This window comes from Trichogramma pretiosum, unplaced genomic scaffold, assembly GCF_000599845.2.
Source record: "Trichogramma pretiosum strain Unisexual culture from Peru unplaced genomic scaffold, Tpre_2.0 scaffold46, whole genome shotgun sequence".
NCBI lineage: Eukaryota > Metazoa > Arthropoda > Insecta > Hymenoptera > Trichogrammatidae > Trichogramma > Trichogramma pretiosum.
Genome location: NW_019641609.1, coordinates 548,416 through 575,456, shown reverse-complemented (window position 1 = coordinate 575,456; position 27,041 = coordinate 548,416). Strand labels below are relative to the sequence as shown.

General features: G+C 40.9%; 5 protein-coding genes across 15 annotated transcripts in view; 2 read left to right on the top strand and 3 right to left on the bottom strand.

Annotated features, from left to right (window-relative positions):
* Positions 1-7,292, top strand: part of LOC106654768 (sodium channel protein para) — a 55,651-nt gene extending 48,359 nt beyond the window's left edge. For all 6 annotated transcript variants that reach the window (XM_023458533.1, XM_023458532.1, XM_014374767.2 and 3 more), the window contains one exon: positions 44-7,292. In XM_023458533.1, the coding sequence (XP_023314301.1) occupies positions 44-1,051 (1,008 nt within the window). In that variant the 3' untranslated portion in view covers positions 1,052-7,292. The remainder of the gene's footprint in view (positions 1-43) is intronic.
* Positions 7,293-8,123: 831 nt separating this feature from the next.
* Positions 8,124-11,056, bottom strand: LOC106654788 (glycosylated lysosomal membrane protein A-like). The gene is made up of 6 exons (XM_014374805.1): positions 10,461-11,056; positions 9,567-9,824; positions 9,293-9,496; positions 8,982-9,215; positions 8,633-8,907; positions 8,124-8,568 (listed from the first exon to the last, which is right to left on the bottom strand). The coding sequence occupies exons 1-6, from the start codon at positions 10,539-10,541 to the stop codon at positions 8,385-8,387; spliced, it is 1,236 nt and encodes a 411-aa protein (XP_014230291.1). The 5' UTR covers positions 10,542-11,056; the 3' UTR covers positions 8,124-8,384.
* Positions 11,057-11,218: 162 nt separating this feature from the next.
* LOC106654791 (cAMP-responsive element-binding protein-like 2) lies at positions 11,219-14,095 on the bottom strand. Of its 2 annotated transcripts, none has more exons than XM_014374809.2 (2): positions 13,746-14,095; positions 11,219-12,560 (listed from the first exon to the last, which is right to left on the bottom strand). In XM_014374809.2, the coding sequence occupies exon 2, from the start codon at positions 12,380-12,382 to the stop codon at positions 11,945-11,947; it is 438 nt and encodes a 145-aa protein (XP_014230295.1). In that variant the 5' UTR covers positions 12,383-12,560; positions 13,746-14,095; the 3' UTR covers positions 11,219-11,944. The 2 variants fall into 2 exon arrangements, with proteins under 2 accessions (XP_014230295.1, XP_014230296.1); XM_014374810.2 differs by lacking the exon at positions 13,746-14,095 and adding an exon at positions 13,179-13,413.
* Positions 14,096-14,282: 187 nt separating this feature from the next.
* LOC106654789 (DNA repair protein complementing XP-A cells homolog) lies at positions 14,283-15,615 on the top strand. Of its 2 annotated transcripts, none has more exons than XM_023458496.1 (4): positions 14,283-14,546; positions 14,615-14,726; positions 14,797-14,921; positions 14,993-15,615. In XM_023458496.1, exons 1-4 carry the CDS (start codon positions 14,395-14,397, stop codon positions 15,429-15,431), a joined length of 828 nt encoding a protein of 275 aa, XP_023314264.1. In that variant the 5' UTR covers positions 14,283-14,394; the 3' UTR covers positions 15,432-15,615. The 2 variants fall into 2 exon arrangements, with proteins under 2 accessions (XP_023314264.1, XP_014230292.1); XM_014374806.2 differs by having other exon boundaries at positions 14,285-14,540.
* A 102-nt stretch (positions 15,616-15,717) lies between these two features.
* The window catches only part of LOC106654786 (3-hydroxy-3-methylglutaryl-coenzyme A reductase), a 30,189-nt gene continuing 18,865 nt past the window's right edge, over positions 15,718-27,041 (bottom strand). For all 4 annotated transcript variants that reach the window (XM_014374801.2, XM_014374802.2, XM_014374800.2 and 1 more), the window contains exons 2-10: positions 23,526-23,934; positions 23,339-23,450; positions 22,670-22,757; positions 22,288-22,585; positions 21,116-21,252; positions 18,700-19,736; positions 17,591-18,129; positions 17,209-17,522; positions 15,718-17,123 (exon numbers count right to left, since the gene is read on the bottom strand). In XM_014374801.2, the coding sequence (XP_014230287.1) occupies positions 16,997-17,123; positions 17,209-17,522; positions 17,591-18,129; positions 18,700-19,736; positions 21,116-21,252; positions 22,288-22,585; positions 22,670-22,757; positions 23,339-23,450; positions 23,526-23,777 (2,904 nt within the window). In that variant the 5' untranslated portion in view covers positions 23,778-23,934 and the 3' untranslated portion in view covers positions 15,718-16,996. The remainder of the gene's footprint in view (positions 17,124-17,208; positions 17,523-17,590; positions 18,130-18,699; positions 19,737-21,115; positions 21,253-22,287; positions 22,586-22,669; positions 22,758-23,338; positions 23,451-23,525; positions 23,935-27,041) is intronic.

Genomic DNA, 27,041 nt, shown 5'->3' with positions numbered 1-27,041 from the left:
CGCGTCATATAGGATCAGATTAATTCATGTTAATGCGACTCAGATGTCGACGTCGGCTGGCTGGGACGGCGTCCTCGACGGCATAATAAACGAGGAGGACTGCCAGGAGCCGAATAACGAGATCGGCTACCCGGGTAATTGCGGCTCCTCGACAATCGGCATAGCCTACTTACTCTCCTATCTCGTTATCAGTTTCCTGATCGTCATCAACATGTACATCGCCGTCATTTTAGAGAATTACTCGCAGGCCACTGAGGACGTCCAGGAAGGCCTCACCGACGACGACTACGACATGTACTACGAGATCTGGCAGCAGTTCGATCCGGACGGCACCCAGTACATACGCTACGACCAGCTATCCGACTTTCTCGACGTGCTCGAGCCACCGCTGCAGATACACAAGCCCAACAAGTACAAGATTGTGTCGATGGACATTCCCATATGTAAGGGCGACCTTATGTTTTGCGTGGATATCCTCGACGCTCTCACCAAGGACTTTTTCGCGCGCAAGGGCAACGCGATCGAGGAGACGGGCGAGCTCGCCGAGGTCCAGACCAGGCCCGGCGAGGTCGGCTACGAGCCGGTCTCCTCGACTTTATGGCGCCAGCGCGAAGAGTACTGCGCGCGACTCATACAGAACGCCTGGCGCAAGCACAAGCAGCACAAGCTCGGCGACAGCGACATGGACACGGGCGCCGAGATCAGTCGAGACGACGACGACAGCCGACCACAGGGTGGTGGTCCAAATGGCGGTGGTGGTGCCGGTGGTGCTGGTGTTAGTGCCATTGCCGCCGGAGAAGCCGTCGCCGAGAAGTCGGCCGAGGTCACGGCCCAGGCCGCGGCCATGTCGACGCCGACGACGAGCGCCGCGCCCCAGCTCGGCTCGCCCCACTCGGGCGGTGGCTCCGAAAGCGGCGGCGGCAACGGAAACAATCAGATACAGACGGCGGTGCTCGTCGAGAGCGACGGATTCAGCACGAAGAACGGCCACAGAGTGGTCATACACAGTCGCTCACCGAGCGTCGCGTCGCGCTCGGGTGCGGACGTCTGATGATTGGAGACGACGACGGCGATGGACAAGGACGAAGAAGAGGACGACGAGGATCTGCTCGTGGTCGTCGCGCTCGACGATGTGGATGACGACGATGACGACGAAGTCGAGATCTTTAGACGGCCCGAGGACAATCATCGATGATAAGTGCGCGGCCAGAATTGAGCTCGACGTGTACCTCATCGTGGACAGATTCGTCGGTACGCGAGTGTCGTCGACAGTGATTGTGCTAATTATGCGCGTATTTATCGTAATACCACACAGCTGTGAATAATCGACATCGAACGATGGCTCGCGGGGAGTTTGTGCCTCTTTTCTTTTTTCATAAATATATTGCGGAGACACATCGCGGGGACGATTCATTCGATTGCTTTTATATACATTTAGCTTAAACTTGGGACTTTTGCGGATATAATGTAGCTTATCCAAGGCTGTTATATGCGACGCGTACGTACGAGGAGCTTTGTGCAGATCGCGTCTTTTTATATTAAAATAATAATGAATAAATACATAAACGATTGAGCGAAGCACAATTAAACTCTCACTGTAAAATTTATTATTCCATTTTCATTGTCACACAGGGTATATAATACGCGATTCGTCGGGCACACTATTGCGAGTCCGTCGTTTCTAAGACATATATATACCGTGCAAATTTTTACAACGAAAAAAAATAATAATAAACCTTATAAATAATTATACATACGCACACGATCCCCGTGGCCATCGTATCGTTGCAATTATTGAAAAATCCAGCCGAAATTCGCGATATAGGAACACAACTACAAAAAATCGTCATTGTTCAAAAACATTTGTGAAAATTTTTCGTCGTCGTCGTTTTTTATATATAATAATAATACGTATAAATAATATTATAAACATAAATTTATATATATGTGTGTGCACACGAAAACACTGATGGACCGTTTGCAGGAGCTGCGGCTCGAGTGCGTGCACCGATAAAAACGAGCAAAAAATAAAGCAGCGCTAACCGTATAAATGTAATTTTAAGAATTACCGAATATGAATTTGTCGCTCTTTCACGAATACGCATAATGTAATATATGTAAGAAAAATATAGAAAAATACAAAAGGGTCACTGTGGGAAAAATTCTGTACAACGCATGCAGTATAGAGGACGACTAGAGGTGTACGGGTGTGCGTGTAGCGGGTCACGCGCTCGAGCGCAAGTCGAGACGCGCGATTACTTCCTCCACAGATCGCCGACTCGAGTCAACGCGATCGAGCGCCAACTCGGATACGGGCATCCATGCGCTCGACTCCGTCCTCGCATGCGTTCACCAGCACAGTTTTTGCAAGCTCTCGTTTGTAAACTCGCCTCGATGGGCAAACCATTGACGCGAATCAGAGATTGCACGTCTGCTGTAATTACGAACACCAGCGCGTGTAACGTCAAAAGAGAAAAAAGGGTAAGATAAGGGTGTCGGCAAATGTTTATTGCGCGCATTGTGAGAGACAGAATCGCAGAGTTGAACTCGCCAGGATCTCATGCCACATTTGCATTTTCAGGCATCTCTGTATTTTGTCATTTTATTTTTCATCGTAAGATCATAGCAATGTTACGTGGACAAAAAATATAAACCAGTGAATATAGAGTATAAAAGCGTTACACCGCGAACTATTACCTACTACAGTGTACGAATCATTTTTCACCACGAAAATTTCTGTAAATATTATATAACGGGATAAATATATGGTAAAGATTGATAATACTTATACCCACGATAATATAGATATATGAATAATAAAAAACATTATTATTAACTGACGATAAAAAAAACATTCGATTTGCAACTAATATACGCTAAATATGCTTAAATATGAATCGCACACGTACATTTGTACAATCTTATAAACGTATATTATACAATATATACTTTTTACTCGAGAGAAACTACTACGATATTATTATAAAATAACAAATTTTATTATTGAACGATCATCATTGAATTATGATTATTATTGCGCAATTATGAAATTTATGAATGGACAAAACACAGATGAACAAATAATGAAAATATTATAAATAAGGCGTGCCGTATAAATGGTTGATTATTACGTTTTTTATTTCTATCGAAGAGTTTACGAGAACGCGAGCGTTCACGCATAAATGAATATTACAGATAAATAGATATATTATATAAATAAAATATATGAAAGAACAAAATCTTTACAAGAGGTATAAAAAAAAATATAAATGTGTAATACTATACACACGTGTGCGCGAGAACGAAATGCGAAAACAAATAAGGCGAGCGAGATGACGAAAAAACGCTTATTAAAGTTACATTTAAAAAGGAAAAATTAATTACAATCGTATTGTACACGTCTGTCTCTCATTCTTAATTGCGATTATAAATATTATACATAAAATAGAAAAAAATAGCTGGACAAATAAAACGTGCGCGCAATGCAATTACGTAAACATTAACAAATTTTACTTTCTTTTTTAGCGCGGGTTCATTATATTTTTGTGTGTGCATAAAGAATGAGTGGTGTGTACTGGAAAAATATTCATAATGCGAATAAACAACTCTATGAAATATAAAAGAGATTTAATGGTGCACTTTGAAGTTATGCAGCAAGCTATAAGTGCTTTATTTTGTTATTAATTGATGCAACTTTACAGCAAATCAGCTTCACACTTGTACCTATCACGTTTACCCAAAATCGTACAAGCAAAATAAGAAAAAAAAGAAAGAAAGGTCGACAGATGTTTTTGTGATAAAAAATAATGTGTATGTATGAAAGATGTACGTGAGAAAGCGAGCACGTTAGGAAGATCGAACGAAGAAGGTGCGAGAAAACGCAATCTCTCGTGTAGTTGTTTTTCACATACTGCCATTGTGTACGTTTTACAAATTGAACATCGAGCACATACTTTTTACGAATTTGTACATCATACAGTTGAAAAAATGACTCCTTTGATTCACTTTTATTACTCATATAGAAGCATAAAATGTGTTCATTCCTCCGAGTAACAATAAAAAATATATTGAATACGTCATTGCTTCGTAAAAACACCAAAAGTATATACTATATATTTAATAGAAAATATGTACGCGCATTATTTCTAAATTTTTTCGAGGCATTAATTAACTATATTAAAGATGATTAAACTCATACTTATGATTATTATTCCCGTCTGACACGAGAATATTCAATATCAATTAACGTTCGAGAGAAGGAATATGATAGACTTTAATCTCGGTCTGCTTGCCGTCCCACACTTGAAACAAATATAAAAAAAATATATCGAGCACTGCGAAAGATTAAAAGTTGAAATTGAAAAAAATAATAAAAATAATAATAACGACAAAATTCAACGCGAATTATATTGCTATTATGAAAATAAAAATATCTTTATATTAAGCGATCGAATGTGAGAGCACCTAAATAAACGAGCGAATGATTTATAATTACGTGTAATCAATAAAATATAGCGCCAATCTAACGAAGGGAATCAATTGCACAAATATTTTTTTAAGGCTCAACATACATTTATAAATGAATAATAATCTTTGTATTTGACGAACTCGTAACGATACAATTTACAAAGGAGGTAAAATAATAGGCGCTTTTTCGAAAGGTGAATTTCCTATGCAAAAAAGAAGTGAAAAAAAAAAGAAAAAAAAGATAACGAGAACCTGCATTAATCATATTCGACCCACATTCGCAAAATATAACTGTATGTGCAAATTCGTAAAACGTTTGATCGCGACTCGACCGCCTGCATGGAACTAGAAAAAAATTGATAAGACTTCTCGTGAATCGTTGAGGAATTGTGCTACCGATACCCAAGAAAGCGCCTTCGTAAGGTCCTAGTCCAACCTTTCCTAGGCGTACTCTCTTGCGTTTCTTTAGCATGCGCGAATGTTTCTCTGCGACGCACTGGAAGACACGCGAAGTATTCGTTTGATAAATTGAGGAAAAATTTGGAAAATTTGGAAATGTCGAAAATCCTTTGTAAGCGTCGAAAATACTACGAAACTTCCCCAAATAATTGTTCAACAATGAAGGCGCGACGAGATGCATTTCCAAGTTTTTCAAATCAAGAAGTACGTACGATGCTCCGAATAGCTAGTGGTTTTGCAAGTTTTTCTCGTGCTTTCTTCATTATGAACAAACCAAAAATAAATCATTTGTGTGGAACTGTGTAACATCGTTGTGTAAATGAGATTTGAATAATAGCGCAAAATTTGTTCTCTTAATAAGTAATAACAAAAAAAAATAAATAATAATATATTGGCTGACCGAACATGCGATTTGCAGGCTTTTTAGAAAAAAAACAAATGCAAGGAATAAATAATATTACATTATTGAACAAATCTCTTGAAAGACTCTTGAATAACATTATTCGTAGATAGATATGCGGGCTGTATTGCATAATAGTAATGAGATGTTTAAAGAAAAAAACCTTAAAAATTAATAAAGCCGCATTCACGCTAACGAAGGCGTGCAGAGCAGGTCAACAACAGCAAAAAAAAGTACGAATACTCTAAAACGCAGAACTATTAAATACGAAAAAATTCACAAAAAAATTAACGATAAAAGTAAAAAAAATATATAAAAAGCAACCAGAGCCTGTCGGCCAGTGTATTGTGAACAAGCAACTGCCATGGGTAATAGGAAATAGACAAATTGCTAATTAACATAAGGAGTCAAATTTCACGCGACAAAAAATCATTGCTATAGCAATCGCTATGCGAATTAATATTTAAAAACAAAGTCCAGTCAACGAGTGCGAGTCATTGTCACAATTGTCTTTTTACCATTGAAAAACTTACTAAAATAGCGTCGGATCAAGTAAAATAAAAAATTAATTGAATAATAATGACAGCTGGTGAAGAATAAAACAGTTACTGTGGTTTTTCGTTTTGTTATTCGATAAACATTTGATTTACAATCGAAAAAGAAAATACATTTTCTCGCCAATTTCACGTAATATCAGTTTTAGCGTTTGTGACGTGATAATTTGTATACGAATCATCACAAAGCAACACACTTTTGCTCTGATAGTTTTTGCATACAAAAGAAAAAGAAGCATACTCTGAATTCTAAAAACCTACCACTATCGCACATTTTCTATTGTAACAGCCATCAAAGTAAATTGGGTGAGATGACAATGTCTAAAAAAAAAGAAAAAAATTGACGTATCTATAAGATAACACGAAAAGAAAATGGAATTTGCAACGATGAAAAAGTATGCAAAATCGTTAGTGAACGGTACATGGTATAATCGTATATAAATATTATATATGGGTAAAATAACACGTACAAAATTGAATGCGACTTGATGTATTATATTGTATATGTTGAGTGTGAACACGATTATGCACATGTTAACGTGCTCGATATGAAAAATGAGACGATTATTCCTTTCAAATGCTGTATACAAGAAATCGTCATCGGTATATGTGACAACAAAAAAATCTTCCCCTTCCCCTCTCATGATGAGTCTTACATGCATTGCTCGACGATTTCGTCGCAAAAATTTGAAAGTAAAAATCGTCGCGTGAAAAAACGTTCGGTATATATATATACATATATTCATTTTCTTTGTATCGTCACGCGTCAGGAATGTTAAAACATTCAATAATAATCCAAGCAAACGAAATCTCATGTGTTGTACGTAAAAAATGGTTTATTAGCACAATGTACATTAATTATGTTTTTTGAATCTCTATTGTTAAATCGGATTTTACGGGACAAAAAAAAGAAAAGCATTACGCCATTATAGATTGTGTAGATCAAGTAATGGACAGCGTTAGATTGTGTCAGATTTTAATTGCTACGATCGCAGAAACAGAAAAATAATCGAATGTTATAATCGTATATAAAAATGAATAATCTGTACGGTGGTGTTGATGCGTGCGCATCATCGTGTGCAATCTCGACGCCTAAGTATGGAAAACTTTAAGATGGAGCACGATTCAATTTTGCAGAGCGAGAATAAGGATCCAGCAAAAAATACGAAAATTCAAAATATAATTCGAATGACGTGAAATCACACTCAAGTGAAAAAAATATATATAAAAAATGAGAGATTGATTTGTTACTCAATTAGTTGAAAAAACGAGAAAAGACGACCCTTACATGAATAATTGTAACTATAAATAAATAATTATCGTAATAGTTAAAAATTAACAAGTTGTTACCGCTTTGTTATACACGATATTATTAATATACTAATATGATAATACATAAAAATTTAAGCGAATATATCTTTCATTTTTTCCTTCCCATTCCTCACGTATATCAATACTACCTATTGATGAAAGTTAATATTCAACTGTTCATGATTGAAAATTATGCCAATTTAACATGCTATACGATAATAAATATAAAATCGTTGATTTTTAATAATCAAATAAGAATAGAAATGGTATTTTTTTGATTTGATTTATTCTACAAAAAATTGAAGTTTTCATTTTACATCATTTCAAAAATATCGTAATTAATAAAAGTCTTGAACGTAGTTCAGCTCGAGTTTAAAACTAAATAAACATCATTGTAAGTTCGTCGTAAGAAAACAAAGTATACTTGGAAACAAAATGTAGGCTTTCACGAGTCTACTAATATTACAGACCTATATGAACTATAAACTTGTTACAAATCATATATTCTACATTTTTATACATGTACAAAACAAAGATAACAAGTTACCCCACTATTTCTATCATTATTGTTGTACTTACTCTAATTACAAAAATAACATCTCAACTTCCTTACTATTATATTAACACTAATAATGGATCGCTGAATATTTTAAATTATAAAGCTCGAATCCACGTAATTTAGATTGAAACTACTTTCATTCGTCATAATACTGTCTAAATTGTTATAAAATTTTGTTTTGACTATCAAATCAAAATAATTTTCATATGATACTTCGATTCGAAGATCTTCAAGAATCATGATATTTGAAAGTAGGATTTGGGGTGTGGAATATTATAAGGGCTCGCTAGTTATAGACGAGTAAATTCCGAATCTGGTTTAAATCCTAATGGAGGCTGATGAAAATAGTTTTTTAAGTCTCTCCAAAACAAGCAATGCTTTACCATTTATCAAATTAACATTCTGCGACCCAAAAGATATTTTAGGCACTTTTGGTACGTACATATATTATTACAAACAATGCAACAATTTAGGATTATTTTTCATGGAATTCAATAGATTATTTTTAAAGTATAAAAATAAATAAATGCATTTGTGAAGAGCCTATAATCAACTTAGACCCATTTGTTGAATTGAAATCCCATGAAAAATTAACATCAAAGTGAAACAGTTCAATCATCCAATTTAAATTTTTTTATCTTAAAATAGATGGTTCAATTGGAAGTTCATGATTGAATCTAGATCTCCTACGAACTAATGCGTAAATTCCTGCAAATAACAATGACATCACAGGTATACCAATACCCAAGGCAATGATCAATATTGTTACACTAGAAAATCGTTCTGCTGGTATAGTTCCAAAACCAGTAACAAATGTCCTAAAATAAAGTAAATATTAAATTTTAGCTTTGTTGTTTTTTAATACAAAATATCAAGACATACCAGGTAGCATAATTGGTAGCTTTGTAAAATCCATCATTCTTTTCTCCAAAGGAAATATTCATCCTTCGGGCTAGATTATCCCACAACTTATCACCATAATACATGTACAATAAATTATGCATATTAAAGTAATCATTAGTAGTAGCATTTTTAAGTGGATAAGAAATTGATGAAGTGGAATTTATAACATCTCGTTCAGGATATATGTAAGATACTGGTGACCACTGAAGATATCCTGAATTAATGTATGAAGCAGGTAACTTTAACTCGATAACCTTATAAAAATCAATATTAATATGAATTTAAATGAATAATTTCCAAAATAGATTTATAATTTAGTAATGTATACCTCGAAAACTCCAGGTGTGAATTCGTCATCCAATTTTCTTGTATCATCCTTATTTAATGTTGCATTGAATGGACTAGTTGAACTGACAATAAGTAATTCTAGTGCAAAACGACTAGCAGTGAAGTCTTTTTTAGTTTCTAGATGATCAAATACAATATCCATTTGAGTAGCATTTTCAGAATGTAACATATGAGGATTGATTTCTGAGTGATTTAAGGAATTAAAAGCATGCATCTGTAGAAAAAATAAAGATATTTTGCATGTTTTTTTTTTTTTTTTGATTTCAAAATTTTTTATAAAAATATATTTACCAGAAATTTAATTTGTCCTTTCCTAGTTTCATTCCTATCATTGTCTTTATAACCACTAGCTTCAGTTTTAAACTCAACCAAATTATCATACTTTGTCATGTTTTCATGATGCCAATCAAAATTATTTAAATTTAATTCACTAACCCAATTATCATTAACCAAGTCAATTCTTGCATTGTCATTGACATCATTAAATTCAAACAACTATATAAACAAACAATATTAATATAAAATTGATTTAATTTTTTATATAGGTAATATCATGATTTCTTACTCTTTCCATAGCTATTCCTAAAGTGTAAGTTGGTATTTCGGTAAAATTCAAAGCATAAGGAGATCTTGCTAGATATTTTTTCCAATTGACTTTAAGTTTTGCAGAAGGTGATGTTACAGCAATTAATATACTTGGATTTTCTGTAAAATCCCATAAATAATGAATAGTATCATTTGATCCAGTAGCCATCACATGAGCAAGTTTTACTTTGGTATTTTTACAGAGCTCATTGCAATCTTCATTGAATGTATAGTCAAGCTGAAAATAAAAAAGATTGAATACTTATTATTTTAGCAATTGTTTGAATCAAAAGTTTCAATTAAAGGCTTCATTAAAAAAAATTATAAGTAATTATTAACAAATTACTAAATACACTTTAACAGAATTGATAGATATTTTATAAATTGCTCTGGCATTACAATCATCAAATAGATAAAAATAATGATGCACAATTATGAGATAAAGAAATTTACTGACAGACAAGGTTGAGGTCAATGGGATGTCATAGTATATTAGTCATAGTCTTTTCATATGTATATTTTCACATGAAGAATAATATATAAAAACGTTTTCAAAAGAAATTAGATCACTGGACAAAGAAAATAGGCTGCTATTCTGTGATTGTAATTACATACATTTGTGCAGATGCTAAACGGTGATTCATTTTTTTTATGTACATGATTAATGAATTTTATCGATTTTTCGTCCATTCGCTTAAAAAAAATATTTTAGAAAAAACATGTTAAATATTTTAGCAGTTTTCTTTTATTTTGACCGAAAATACAACAACAAATCATACAATTATCATCTGTCAAAATGACAGTAGAAACAACGTAAACAAGTGTCTCAAAATATCAACAACAAAAAAAAATAAACAAGCGAAACACAACTTACCGTTCGCAGCGATGCACTGGAGTGTCCTGTAAAGGCTAGTAGTAGTAAAACGAACATAAGAAATGATGCGCCCATTTTCATTCGGAGACAACTTTTGAGTAACAAACTTAAACGAACTAAAGCACTAAACTAACGTGACGCGAAATTTTTTTTCGTGACTAACCCTCACGCGATCGTTGCATTTGCTCATCGGACTGTACGAGAGCCGAGTCTGCTGCTTTATCGCTCATATGCCTGTCAGAATTGTTGCAGACTAACCAGGAGGCCCCGCACATTACTTTCTATTACTGTAATCACATTCTTTTCCTCAACAAATTATTGACAAAAAAAACGAGTTTCGATGCGTCGAAAATTACCCCAACAATTTGAACGCTATTTTGAACGCTATCGACGCATATATCTTTTTTTTTTAATCGTTTAACGAGCTAGAGTAGTTATTTTGACAATTGCTCCCGCTTGGCAAGGAATTCGTATCGCGTAAGCAAAACATGTGCGCTTGCATAAAGTTGTCATCATTGAGCGGATGATGTATCAGTATCATTCAGCCTTTTTCCCCAGTAGCGTAGCGTCATCGTGTGGCTATCACTGAAAGCTTTCTCAGAATCTCGACTGCAGACTGTTTATTATTATAACACATCAACAAAGTTGCATTGGTAGAGGTGCTTGTCAAAGCAATCAAAAATGGGTTTTATTTTTTTACTTTTCTTTTACACAATGTATTTTATTTTGTTTATTTAAATTACATCAGCGTACTAACATATTATAAACTTCACAGTTTTATTCAATGAAAAAATAAAAATATACAGAACATATTTGCTTTATTACCATATATAACAATGAGTAAATTTTAATTTACAAACTCTATATTACACATTTTTTAATTTTTTTTTTTCATTTTCAGAGACAGTGTCTCCACATTATCATAAGTTACTTTTGAATAATTTTTGCCAACTGGTTGTCAAATCATAACTTGATTTCAAATAAAAAAGAGATCGATGAACGTAACTGATGCAACCAAGAGTAGAATCAAACTGTTACCAACATTTTTGACAAAAGATTCAAGCATATTTAGGTAGGACAGGTAGATATATATACATACATACATACTTCAATGCACATCGGGAATAACCTTTCTCATTTGGGGGAATAATCTTATTTACAAGTTATGTTACATTCATTAGATAACCATTTATGATATATCTCACGCGATGACAAGTAGTCATCGTAAGTATTCTTTTCTGTTTTCTTTTATAGTAAAAAAAGGAAAAACATGTATAATCTTTTAAATTGTTAATTGGTAAAATTAACATCTATTGTAAATAACATAACTATACACTTTTAAAAGTTTTAAAAAAAATATCTATCAATATAATTAATTCTTAGTCTTTTTAAAAACTCGTTTCAATAAAAAATTATGAAATAAAAATTGTACCATCGTTCCTTCTCGACTTCTGTCATACAATATATAAGCACACGAGTAATTCTTAACTCTTACTCGTGCTGGCACATGCCATATCACTTAGCTGCAGTTCAGTCTGCTCCTCGTATCTCTGTTGTCCTTTCTTAACGGGTGGACTCTCTTTTTTCACCGTGGTACCAAGGTTCTCCACCATCTCCCTCAAGCCCTCGGGGACTCTGCCAGCGTCCAGCTCCTGGCACCAGACAGCATACATATCTAACTCTTTTCGTAGAGCGTTCACAGCCTTTTCTCTGTCCGACACTAATTCCTCTAAATATTGATATCTCAGCTTTTTCCGAGCACGGCATTCTCGCGCGCTCTGTCGACTGCGCTCGAGTTTGACTTTCTGGTCGAGCTTCTCCAGCGATTTGCGCCCAGGTCGTCTTCCTCGCTTACCAGCCTCCTTCCTATCCTCTTGCATGGCCTCGGCAGCTGGATCGGCGAACGATGTGTCGACCTCCATCTTCCGATCGTTTTTAACTCCGGAAATATCCCAATCTTCTCGATTTCTCGCTTATGAATGGCTATTTTTTCGCAGCGTGCATGTAAAACTCGAAGGAGAAAATCTGTCAGCCAGCAGCAATACGATTTTCTTTCCCTTTGCACTTTTTTCTCACTGCGCTGCTAGGCGTCATGCATATCTGCAATAATAATAGAGCAACATCACGAAAACATGTATATATTTTGGCTTTTCAGCGTGATTGTGTGGATGTATCGCGTATTATGGTTGTATACAAATTCATTGACGCGAGTTTATAGCTCTCCTCACGATAGCTCGCGACTGGTATTGAGCAATGTTTACAATATACGCAACGTCAACAGACTCTTGCGTGTACGTCGTCTATCAAAACACACACACACTGCGCGCGAGCGCGACGCGCGTACGACACTCGACACACGACGAATTAGATACGAGAAAAAAAAAGGCGATAGAAAGAAACGTGATGGTGATCGACGCTATCATCGGAGTAGCGAGCATGGAATTCGCTCACGCAGTACATACGTAATACGAGTGTTTTAGTACACAGGAGCAGCGCTTAGCATTTGAAATTAATGCACGAACTCGTACGATATTGGTCGTGTACGGAAAAGAAAAAAAACCAAACGAGGAAGAAAATACACACGCACACACTTGCGATCGCGCTCGCCGCAGGCACAGACAATGAACATACAATAACGCGTTCACGCGCATGCAAGTATCTGTCTCTGTAAATGTGTGTTTAGAATGCGTATGTATGTGATAATATAAGCCTACACACAGCCGAATGGCCAATTGGATGGGCACGAGTAATTGGACAACGAACAGAGCAGGCGAATGTGTCGAATCGAAGCGAGAGCTTTTTAACCTCAAACGAAGGTCAGAGTATCAACATTTCGCGCACTCGCTGCAGCAGCAGAGCAGCAGCACACTGTGTACACACATACGTAAACAAAGACTCCGCACTCTCTCGCAGTCGAGAGAGCTGCTGCTGCTCGCTCCGCGCGTGCTGTTCTGTTGTTGTGTATACCTCGGCAGCAGCTCCGAATGTGTGTTGTGGTGGTGCGCGCGCGTGTGCGTGTCCGACGTATGTATACACACATTATATTCCCTGCTGTTTTAAGTTTTATAATGGAATCTTCCAATGGTCGCGCGAGCTCGGGTAGCTTCGATTTTTTTCTTCGTCGTGCACACGCCTACCGTGTAACCTAATAGCCCTATACAGTACCTTTGCGTGTACACACACGCGCACACACACACTCGTTTATGTATATAGATCTAAAAAAGTAGGATGGACGATCGTACGCGATCAGGCGAGATTGCACCTGGCTCCCCGATGCTTTCTTACCTGGACTCCCCGAGCACGTCCAGCTTTGCTTCTGGATTACGAGATTGTTGCCGTCTTATCATAGTAGAAATTCGGACGAACGTCTAAAACATGATCCGTCGTCGCTTCGATATGCTGCTGATGTGAGTCAGCTTTATTTACATCACACATAATATTTCCCTCCACCGCTGCTGCTGCTGCGCGACAGGCACGGCTCTGCGAGTACTAAAAGGTGTCTATGCGAGGCTCCTCCGCTATGCGCCAACTCGTATAAGCAGCGGCAGCAACACGATTTGCAGTGTATATAGCTCGTGATATACCCCCACCAACGCACAACGACGGCTGATCGTGTTGTTGTTTCTCTTCTCGCGTCATGCTGCTGGCAGGCGACTCCGAACTATACAAGCTCGCGCGCGCGCGACTCAACAACGCCGATTGGCAGTTTTCGCGCTTATCGATGGATTCGCACAGCTGACTTTTAGACGGCAGCGCTCTCTGTGCGTAATACGAGGTTATGATAGATCCGGACAATATATGAAAAAAAAAATCACGCAACATCGGCCATTGTTGTTATTGTTTTGATTTTTTCTCCAACGTGCTGCTGCTGCTGCGGTTATCGCATTGGCGTCTTTTGTGTGAAGCTTGTTTTTTAAATCTTATCACCCTCACAATGGCCGAAAAGCGAAAGCTATCGAGCGAAGAGACTCAGGGTGACAAGGAAGAATTGAGCCAGGAGATTCGCGATAGGATACAGAAAAATAAAGAGAGGGCCTTGCTACTGAGGCAATCCAAAGTCGTCAATCGTCCGGATAAAACGTACAGGTTTTTTCAACTTACCGATAACTATCAATTTTTTTTCGTAAGTTTAATGATTTTTTTTTATTTAAAAGTGACAATGAGAATGGAGTTCAGGGAAAGAAGGTCAAGGTTCAGGGCCAGAAAGTCATTGACAGTGGGGCTGGTTTCCTCATTGAAGAAGACGAAGAATTGGAGGCTGCGATGGTATGTCAAGTTTTGTTCTAAGCACGTGGATCACGCGCTATAAGATTCAATTTCGGACTCTTTGTTGCAGCTGAACGCCGTACCCGAACCCGCGCCAATTATCAGTAAGCTGCCTGTATGTCAGGAATGTGAGAAAGAGTTCAAAGATTCCTTCCTTCTTCAAAAGTTCGATTACAGAACTTGCGACGATTGTAGGTAAGTCGATCCGTCAAACGCGATTCTTACGTCAGTTTCGATAACAAACAATAAAAATATAATATTTAAAGGGACAACGACGGCAAGCACTCGCTGATCACGCGAACCGAGGCAAAGAACGAATACCTCCTGAAAGACTGCGACATAGACAAACGAGAGCCACCCCTCAAGTTTCTGCTGCGTAAAAATCCCCACAACAGCAGGTGGGGTGACATGAAGCTGTACCTGCAAATTCAAATAGAGGAGCGGGCGCTCATGGTCTGGGGCACGGAGGAGGCTCTGTTGGAAGAGCGCGAGAAACGCGACGAGAAGCGAGCCGAGGGCAAAATCAAGAAGTTCAACAAGAAGGTCAAGCAGTTGCGAATGGAGGTGAGGAGTTCGCTGTACGATAAAACAAAAAAGGCATCGCACACTCACGAGTTCGGCGCCGATACCTACAACGAGGACGACGACACTTACACGCACAGCTGCGTCGAGTGTGGGTTCGAAGAGACTTATGAGAAAATGTAGAAAAATTGCGCGTGGAATGCATTTTGTTTTTTTTTTTGTAAATTAATTATTATTTTAATCCAGTACTTTGTTATGTAAATTTTTCAGTATACCAGAAACCTCGTACACAATGTGATGTTACAATGTAATATAAAGTAAGATTTTCTTATAAACTTAAATTACATACGATTTTTTTTTAATATAATTTCATTGCGTTTTTCTTTTTTATTTAAAAAATCAATCGCTAGTTTCATTGACACGCAATCAAAATTCAATTGTTTCTACTTATTCGAATCAAGTTGTTTTTCAGGTAAATTAGAACACGAGACGTACAGTCCGCAGCACTAAAGAAAACGCTTAACATGTATTTTTCACACAAATTTTCGCCTTCATGATAATAATACACTTTACACGCATCCATTTACACAGTTATTTTTAAATTAAATATATTTATAAAAAAAAAACTAAAACTCTCTCTTGCATATACATAAATTATATAAATTTCAGCAAACATTGCACTACAAATATCATACTCTCGTTATCACTACACTTTCATTAAGCAATTTTATACAAAAAATTTATATTTTTTTTACTCGAATCAATCGATTGGCAAGTATATACCGTAAAGTTTCTCAATTCTAAGTTCACAAGCACACTCGGAATTTCTATATACATTAAATCGCGCATTATCTAATCACCATCTACTTTGTTTTTTGTATTTTCCTTTTTTGTAAGTACGCTCATTGACATCAAATATAAAAAAAAGAAAATTAATAACAACTGCAACAATTGCAAAATAAAATATTGACTGAGTGCTAGCAATAACAAAAAAAGAAATTAATTGGCAATTGATAGTTAATTCAATCTAATGATCAAAGAGTGCTCATGGCTTTAATGGATTATATTTTGTCTACCTAATACTTTACGTGAGATGACGCATTGCTATAAAAAACTGATTGTAACAAAGTGAAACATTCACGATACACGTGGTTTTTTTTAACAAACAAGAGAAAAAAAAATTAAAAAATAATGATAATAAAAAAAAAATATTGTCATCAGTTTACCGGTGACATCTGCTCCATTCATACACAACAGCTTTACATCATTACATTTATAATACAAACATCGTAACTTTGTCAATTACACTCTTTATCAAAACTTTCTCTCTATCTCGTTCTCTCTCGTCTCTCGTGCGCTTGTACAAAAAAATAAACACGTTTCACGTTCTGTGGAAGACTTGTGCTTTGCATATACACACACATTAAAATGTAATTATATATAGTCCTTGTTAAAAACATATATGTATATACGTAATAATATATATAATATATTGTCTGCGTCAACATTAGAGATGAGTCCTCGCTCAAAAGTTAAACGTGTCGTTGATATTTCTCTTTTTGTTGTAGGTTTTGGGGCAGGAGGGGGCGGGTAAGAAGAAGAAAGGGGGCGGAGAGCGGGGATCGGATGTTCAAACGCTCGAGGAATCGGCGCTTCTCTCTATCTCTCTCTGTCTCTCTCTCTTGTTTCGTTTGTAAGTTTTAATGGCAATCACAAAATAAACACATGAAAAATGTGCTTAGCTATCGCTACGAGCCATCGCTTCCGGTTAACTGTTGATGCTGCGGAATCGTGGGCAGTAATCTTGGCACGGACAGATTGAAACCAGGCTCTCTGACGAGCGTCGTTATGGGATTGCTCACTGTTGTCGATGATCTGCGCAAAAAAAGTGAGCCAAAATATAAATCATGGATAAAAGTTTCCTTACGGTTGGCAGTAAGTAGTCGTTATTAAAAATTACCGATTGTGCCTGAGATGGCTCTTGACGAGATGACCGGCAGTGAGGGCGGCCATGAGGGACAGCTCACCGGCCAGCACGGTGGCGCACACGATGCGCGCGAGCTTGTCGGCGTTCTGGCCGGGGTGCTCCATGTTGGCGCCCTTGACGCCGAGCATCTGCAGGCAGGCGCCCTGCGCAGGAAGTCCAGTGCCGCCTCCTACGGTACCGATCTCGATACTCGGCATCGTGCAGGAAACGTAGAGGTCCTCGCCCGTGGGTCCCCACGGCTCCATCAAGGTCATGCAGTTGCTGCTGCCGACGTTCTGGGCTGGATCCTGCAACGAAAAGATGCGTGTCAAAATATGGAGTCGAGATAAGAATAAGCCGAGCTCGAGTTGTTTACCTGTCCGGTAGCGATGAATATGGCCGTGACGATGTTGGCCGCGTGGGCGTTGAAGCCACCGATGCTACCAGCCACGGCGGAACCGATCATGTTCTTGCTCATGTTGACGTCGACCAGGGCCTGGGTGCTGGTCTTGAGCACGGAGCTGACGATGTCACCCGGCACTACGGCCTCGCAGACGACGCTCTTGCCGCGGCCCTCGATCCAGTTGACGGCCGCGGGCTTCTTGTCGGTGCAAAAGTTGCCGCTGAGCGACAGTATCTCCATGTCGGGGAACAGACGCTGGACCTGGAGCAGGGACTTCTCGGTGCCCTTGCTGAGCATGTTCATGCCCATGGCGTCGCCGGTGCGCGCGACGAAGCGCACGAACAGGTGTCTGCCGGCGATGCGCACGTGTATCTTGGTCAGCCTGGCGAAGCGCGACGTCTCGTCGAAGCTGCTCTTCATCTTCTCGAAGTTCTCGGGCTGCTGCATCCAGGCCATGGCCTCGCTGGCGCGCACCACGTTCGGGAAGCGGACGACCGGTCCACGAGTCATACCTACGTATCATCGTGCCAAACGAAGCAGCAGCAGCAGCAGCACAACACAAAGAGAAAATCAGCATAAGTATAAGTGTGTGTGCGTCTGTTTTTTTTTCTTTCGTTTCGACTCGCGCAATTGAGAATTCTCGGAGCGTAATGAGACAGAGAAGCGAGTACAGTATGTGAGCGAGTGTCACATCACACACAGCACAGCACGGTGTGCGTAAAAGAGAGAGAGAGAGACGTGGAGAGAAAACGCGCGCGCGAGCAGGCATTTGCGCAATGCTTGGCATGTCCATCTACATAATATGTGAAATGAATAATAACATCTGGCTGCGGGAGTTGGATCGAACGCGCAAGTTGATTTTTCTTTCTTAGTCCGTCTCCATCTTCGTCTCTCTCTCTCTCTCTCTCTCTCTCTTTGAACGCACAAATGCGCGTGAGCGCGTCAAATGGGTTAACGATTATGCATCGCTAATAAGTCTCGCGGGCAGTACACCTCGTATGCGTATACGCATTAGCTCGATTGCGCAATTGCGGGATATAATAATATATATAGGTATCGCAATTTAATTAGTATATATTTACCGTCGGCGACGACTCTGCTGGTGACGCCGCAACCCATGAGGGCTCTCGAGCCGCGATTGGTCGAGGCCACGAGGCATCCCTCGGTGGTGGCCATCGGCACGTGGAACAGCTCGCCGTCGACCAGTAATGGCCCGGCGATGCCGCAGGGCACCGGCACGTAGCCGATGACGTTCTCGCAGCAGCTGCCCAGCACCTTGGAGTAGTCGTAGTTGCGGTAGGGCAGGTCGGCGGTGATGCAGACCTCGGCCTCGTTCAGGAGGGTGCGTCTGATGCCGACGCCGCGCTCCATGTCGCCCACGGCCTTCTCCAGCTGGTACGACTGGATGTACTTGGCGCGCACCAGCTGGATGACCTCGGCGTCGGTGAGGACGGAGGCGCCGAGCTCCGAGCGGTAGATGGCCAGGCACTCGTCGACGCTGCGGGGTGGGCTCGTGGCTGCGTCGTCGTTGCTCTTTGACACGGTGCCGCTGCTAGTTATTGTTGCGACCTGTTGTTGCTGCTGCTGCTCGGTCTGAACCTCCTTGTCGACGAGCTCGACGTCGGCCTCGGCGCCGACCTCGATCCAATCTTCACCCGGGGCCGCGACCAGTCCCGCGAACACTTTGCTGCTGGGCCCGGTGCGATGGCTCGAGCCGGCCGTCGTGGCGGTGAGCGTCGTCGCCATGGCTCCGGCGAAGCGCCTCGTCAGTCTATCCATCTCTTCGCTACTGTTGCTGTCTTGCTCCTTCTCCTGCTTCTTCTCTTCGTCGTCCTGCTTGCTCTCCTCCTCGTCGCGCTGCTCCTCCTCGAGCCTCAGCTGTCGGGCGATCTCGCCCCGGTCCTCGAAGAAGATGAACTTGATGGCCAGCGCCACCAGCAGAATGAGTATGACGATGTTGTCGGCCGACACGGACAGCCAGTTCATGAAGAAGCCGCGATAGTCCGGCGGCGATTCCGTCTTGTTGCGATTGGTCGTGAGTAGGATGCCCGGATTGACGCTCGATGCGACCTGCTCGTCTATCGCCTCCTCGGCGTCATCGGTGCGGAACGGCCAGCGACTGTTGAATTAGAAAAACAATCATATTAAGCATGTGTATAGAGGTAGTTAGAGAGAAAAGAAGAGAGACTTTAATGCGCGCACTCGCGCGTGTTATACCACTCAGGCAAACTACAGTGAAATTGTCAATAGAGAGAGAAGGAAAAAAAATTACAAAAAAAAATAGATACATTTCTAAATAAATATATGTACTTTCTCAGCAACGATCCGCGAGAGTTTCGCTAATCTTTTTTTACTCCTTTTTTGTGCGCCCGCGAGCGCGCGTATGCGTGTATGTTCTAGCGAGCGAATTATTTTTTTCCACGCATGGCTGGCTGCCGGTATATAAGTACACGATCTTTTTTTCTCTCTCTCCTTACATCTGTATCGCTGCTCTTTTAATTAACACGAAAATTACCACGAAGAATGCGTGCGAGAAAATCGGGTCGTCGCAGCAGCAGTGGCACAGATGCGCGCGGCGAAGGACGCGATCGACCTTTGCTTCGAGTAGCTATATATCTAATTGCACACCGTGAGCAGTAATAGTAGCAGCCACTATCACTGTTTCTCGGCGACAACTATACCAAGTCGATGCGGTCTCGGCTACTGCTCAACGCCAACTACTATCCAAAGCCCCGAACGCGACGAGCTTCCTATTTTTTTTTCTCTCCTTTGCTCCGTTTCTAATCTACATTGATCTCTGCTGCCGCTATGTATCGGGTATTATATTTTTTAACATAATATATCGTCGTCACACGTCACTCGTACGCGCGCGACAGAGAGAGACGGAGCGACAAACTAGATATAGGATAGAGAGCGCGGAGCAGAATAAGTTCCTATTTCCGTCAAAAAAACCATTCAGCAGAAATTATTATTGTTCGTATTTCGCTTTGACATTGTCAAAGCCGCGCTTGACCCTGAACGCGTTTATATATATATTTTGTTATATACCTTTAAGGCCTTTTGGCGGAGAGAAGATCGCTCGGCATCGATAGCGCAGCACCCGGTTATGTGCGTTCAAAAAAAGACCAAATAATGAGCAAAAATTATTTCTGTTACATGTACGCGGTGCGAAGCGAGAAGAGCACACAACAGCGGATGTGCGTAGGTTCTAGGTCGAGTGTCACTGCTTAACTGGCCCCGCGAGTCGCGGCCGATAAACGACGACGACGACGAAAACGCGCGTACATATGAATGAGGCGAAAAGCAGACGAAGAAACCGGTAATGTATGTGTATACGAATGCGAGAGCAGATCCTAATGCTAAATAGCTCTCTATATACCAGCCGAAAAATCCGTTCGACCAATTAGTCGCTTGGCCGCTGTCTTTCTAGGTCAATGTTCGGATAACACAAAAAAAAAAAAAAGAAAATAAAAATAGTAATCGAAATAATTGACTCACCTATGTGCGTGTACGACAAACAGTCCAGCGATCATAATCAGCTTCAAACGCTCGACCACTGGATTGGGCTTCTGGTCCTCCTCGTTGAGTAGACTGCCGTGCGACATGATGATCTTGTCGTTGCTGCTGCGCGATAGCTACACACATGCAGAGAAAGAGAGAGAGAGATGTAGACACAGATACAGACGTGATCGATAAATGGGACGAGATGTGGTGTGCGCAAAAAAAAAGTGGAGACGAGTAGAGTAAGTAGTGTATGCGCGAAAAAAGAAAGAGAGAGAGAGAGAGAGAGAGAGGAGAGAGAGATAATATGTGTATTAAGGAGTGAAAGTGAAAGCTCCTCTATTACGCAACGAGGTGCTGCTCGACGCGGTGAGAGGAGGTACACAGGTAGAGGAGGTACACACATGGGTACAGGTATATAGTAAGTAAGAGCGAATAAAATTCGAAGAGCTACACCGCACCATGTATAATGTATTCGCCATACGTGTATGTATCGGATGATTTTTTTTCTTTCTTTTTTCAATTTTTTGCTCAATTTTTTTTTTCGTGCAAGGTATAGGTGAAACTTTTTCTCGTTATCCTTGATTATGTTGAGCAAAAAATCGGCGGGGGGATCCGCCGCGCAATCGACGTCTTTAATATATTATTTAAAGTTTTTAATAAGAAACCGTTATTGAACATTATTCCTTTTTTTTTGCGCGTCAGTCTCCCCCCTATATCCACCGCCGACAGCAGCAGCACGTGGTATTTTGTAATCCACGCATCTCCCATTCGAAATAATATTTGCACAACATCATCATCGTCATCCCATACTACTACCTATGTAATGTAGTGTAGTATAGCAGGGTGTATGCGTGTGTGCGCGTGTGCGTATATACAACAAGTAGCAGCAGCAGCAGCAGGCGACCTTCACCCATTAATTACCCCCCCGCGCGCAGCGCAGCACAGGCACATACCACCGCGAGCGCGCGAGGCGCATATAATCCTCTCTCGCGTCGGACTCGCACTTGACCGATAAATACACTTTGGGACATTGTATGCATGTATACGCGCTTGTCTGTGTCCGTGTGTATGTCAGTGTCAGTCAGTCAGTCAGTCCGCGGACTGAGAGAAACGATGGAGATGATGTATGATATCTTATTATTATTTAGAGAGAAGAAATTACGTACTTCGAGAACGAGAGATAGACAGGCCGGATAGAAGGTCATGAAGACGACGTAGTTGACGACGACGCCGAGACAGGCGTAGCCGCACAGGATCTCGAGTCGCTTGACGCCCGACAGCGAGCCAATGCCGATCAGGAGGATCTCGACCAGTGTGTCGAGGGTGACCGAGGGCCCGAGCAGCGACATGCCACGGGCTATGTTGGCTCTCACCTCGTCCTGACGCTTCGAGTTCAAAGCCAGTTGAGCCAAGATCGCCGCCTTGTTCAGATCGATCACGAGGAGGAAGAAGAACAGGGCGTCTCTGCAAGCGCACAACGCATTTTCCGTTAATTCATTCTTTATAATTACAAAAAACGATATGTCGGTAAAGATTCGTGATACTCACTTTAAGTCGCTTATGTCACTGCGTCCAAAGTTCAGCACGCTCAGAGTGAAGATGATGCTCGAGAACATGGTGAATAGGCCGGCTATTCCTGCAAAGCGAGCGAACCATTGCACATTTGTTTTCTTTCTTTCTTTCTCATTCTCTCTGTTGTGTGTTTTTTTTTTATCTCGCTCAATTCGGTTAGGTGCCAATGGCATATCATGACTCGGCTTTCTACCACACGCATACAGTTTGCGCGCGAACGAGAAAGAGCGAATGAAACTTTCACCTATGCAAGCGCGGAAATACCCCGAGAGCGCGAGGCGCATACCTTTCATTATATCGTTTATATTATTAGATCGCGCCCCGTATATAGACTCAAGGTAAACATTGCACAAAAATACGCGAAAGTTGAACGATCAGCGGCTATGCGTGTGTGTTTGTATGCGTGCGGCAACGGCGATTAGCTTAATACTCGATCACTACGCTATACTACCGCCTCATAGATCATTTTGCGCGGCGGCGGCTAAGCTTTTTTATTTCGTTTCGCGCGCCGTCGCATTTCAATGTCAAGTGGCAGTATAAGCATTATCGGTTACGATGGGTCGAGTATGTGTTTATAATGCTTTAAGGTCATCGAGACGAGCCTGCGTGAAAGTTCATCTTGTATTCAATGTGTACAGCACTTACCCAAAATGTACTTGGAGCCGAGATTCTGCAGATTACGAAACTGATGGTAACTGAAGAGGATCGCCAAGCAGCGAATCACCGTCATCAGTATCACGTCCGCGGGATTCAATTCCTGATGCATAAAGTATAAAACATGACAAATCTCCTTCGACGGCGAATCAAATGATTAACAGTTGTATGTATGTACCTCGCTACCGCAACGACCGTGCCAGCAGTTGGTCCCGGCGCTGGCTGCGCTGGCGGCCGTCGTGGGGCTGCCGCCCGCGGCTGTGGTCGAGCCCGCCGACGTCGGGCCCGTCGCACCGCCCGCGGCCTGCTTGCTGCCGTTGATCGTCTCCATGTTGAGCATGCAGGCCGTCAGGGTGAACGTCGTCACGATCACCTCGAGCGGATGGCCGGCGCAGAAGCGCCCGTGAGCCTCGAACATGCGGCCCAACATCTCTCTTTCGAATTTTCAGAAAAAGAGTCGCACCCCTTTCCTTGTCTTACTTCCTTCCTTCCTTTGTTCGCCGCGCTCCTTTTCTTTTATGTTTATTTTGCGAGCCAATCCTCGTCGCTCCTTCGTACGGCGCACACGCCTTTTTTTATTTACGAATCTGTAACACAAAAATTAAAACAGTTGAATTGAATGCATGACGTGTACGATGGCAGTACACAAAGAAAAAAAAATTATAATTCAAAGTTTTGCGCGTCGTACTGCTGCAAAATAAAGAAGAAAACAAGGAGAAGCGTACAGTGCAGAGACAACGGAATCCAATATTAGTAGTAATGAAACGACTCGAGAGACCTCGAGTGCACGCATTAATTTTCTCGCACCTAATACACTTGCGCGGGATAAGAAAAATAGAGAAAAAACGAAGCGCAGAGCTTGGCCAATTCTACGAATAATACAAATGCGGCTATATCTGACGATAAAATAATCAACCTCTTCCGTTTGTGGCTGCGTGTTCTGCGCGCGTTGCAAGCACAGACGCGTTATGTATACACACATTTATGTGTACATTGTGTACGTACGTACGCACAAGGTGTATATTCTTCGCATTTCGAACATTAGAGGCAACCTTCGAAAACGTCGATTAAGGCTGCACACGGACGAGAAATATGATGAAACAAGTATACAGTGTTGTTATTATTGTCTCTTAATTAATTTACACACGTCAAACAAATCCTACTACTCTGGATTTACGTTTCGAGTTGAATGTTCATTGTTTAAATATGGTTAAGTATTATCTTTTGATTGCTAGTAGAATTTGGGCTCGTATAAATGTAAACATTTTTTGAAGTAAAACTTCTTTAGGTACGTTTGGTATGAGGAGTGATTTCGTAAAAATTATATACACGTACGTATTTACAATAGGAGGTGAAATCTAAGTCTACTGAAACATCCTGAATTTTCAATCCTATTATCTGAAGTTTTTTTTTTGTATACTTTTTCAAAAAGCTCTATTGTACAATAAAGCTCTCTAGGGAAATATTTAGTAAAAATTTCAGAAAACTGAATTTATAAGGTAATTTTGAATTGACTTCGACATCTTTTCAAGGGTACATTTAATCGTCGTGCATTATTTGTCTCGGTACATATTTCTATCCCGTATCCAGCTCGTTTCCGAGTAAATCGTCTTTCTCTCTCTTTCTCTCTGGTTACGCGACCGATCCGATCGTCACGGTTATTACGGACATTTTTTCTCTCTCTCTCTCGGATAAAACAATATATATAAATACGCATGCACGCTATATAATGAAAGTCTCTTGCGCGAAAGGTAGAGGCAGCCTCAGCGGCAGCAGCAGCACGCGCCTTTCTCCGCGCGCCAATTATCCTGTTTTGCGCTCGGCACGTACATGTATGTGTGTATAGGATATATGAACTTGAAAGGTTTTGTATACATCGGGCCAAGAGCACGTGGTATTTCTTTCTTTCTTGTTTTTTTTTTCAATCATTCTCTCTCTCTCTCTCTCTCTCTCTCTCCGTCTTGTTTCATTTCCTCGCGGGCACACGCGGCTGGCTGCTCGTTATATGCGACGAATGAAAGTAAAAACTGGAATTGCAGGGAAGTGACGCAACGCAATCATCCGGATCCGAAGCGCGGCGTGCGGTGCAGTCACGCTCTTTTAACGGAAGAAGACGAAGATGCAGAAGTGGTGTGTAGAGGGCGCGATCGCGGCACACCGAACCGGTTGCGGTAACGATCGCTATCGCGCTCAAATGAATATTACATGCCGAAGCCATAAGAGAGATGAAAAAAAAAGGAATCGGAAAGAAGGCATTACTCAATCGTTACACGCCGTGTTTATAGTTATAGTTATCTGTCGCGCATCGAAATTTGCAGTTGCATATAGCTGCGTTGGATCGCTTTCTACGCTTCTAAATTGTTATTGTTAAGGCTGCGCTCGTGTGACTACCGATCGATCGATCGATTATCGTAACAATTAATTAATTCGGTGCGGCGATCGAGCGCCAATTTTTGGCGCGCACATACATAACAACGATCATCGATTCGTACGAGTGTGCTTTCTCGCTTGGGCAGACACAGCGACAATAACGATTATTTACTTGTTTATTTATTTTTCTTATCTTTTTTTTTACGTAAGCCGTCGTCGCGACGATGGGGATGGGATTCGCGAAATCGAGCGCACGCGCGCGTAATTAGGTAATGCGGCGAGAGTATATAAGTAGTTCATCTTCCGCGTTGGTCTCTTTTATAAATACGATACGAATACCGCGAAGGTATGCTGCTTAGCCGCGCTTAGCGCGTGTGGCCGAGCCGATCGCCTTTGACGACGACTGCATTTTTCCGCACAAATATAGCTTTCTTTCTAATTTCCCGTCGTCGTCGTCGCGCCAATGTAGCAGCGCGACTGCGGAGCGCGCAAAAACACACACACACACACACACGCACGTACGTACAGAGACTGCACACAAATGTTGTATAACTTTCACGATTCCACGATTTCAACAACCCGAAATCATCGAGGATATAAGCGTTTAAAGGTTGACGCACCAGCAGAAATGCACTCACTACGCGTTTGTGTTATATGCGTATACATATACTCGCATATATTATATATTAATTTCTCCATTGGATTAGCAGGTGTACGTATGTATGTGCGTGCTCGAGTGTGTATGTGTACGCGTATGTATACATTCAAGGTAAGACATTGACCTGAAAGCTATGCATTATAAAAGCCTCGAACATACGCGGGTACGCACTCGAGCACGCAGCAGCGGGTCCACGAATGTACACGCACACGACGACATGGAATCGTGACTGGCCTATACACGCTGCAGCACTGCTATACGTACAGACACACACGCACACAGCTGCAACAGACACAACAGAAAGTAAGCGCCGCGCCGCACTAAAAAAGCTTTCTCCTAATATATAGGCGCGCGTACACACGTACTTATAATACATACAACGCAGCAGCAGAGGCACACGCGCGTGTATGCCAATATGATTATTTATTATTAAAAAGAGAATAATATATTGTAATCCGCTGCATGTTTATTGCCAGGCGTGGTGAGCGGTAGTAGCAGGTAAGTGTCGAGAAAATTCAATCGCGGCCCGCGCGCGCTTTTATTGCTGTTTGCTTGTTTTTTTTTTTTTTTTGTACACAGCCGCCTAATAGAGAGCAGTTGCCCCACCGAGAGAGCTACGGTCGTAGTAGCAGTATGTAATGTTCGAGAAGCCGCTGCAGTACTAAT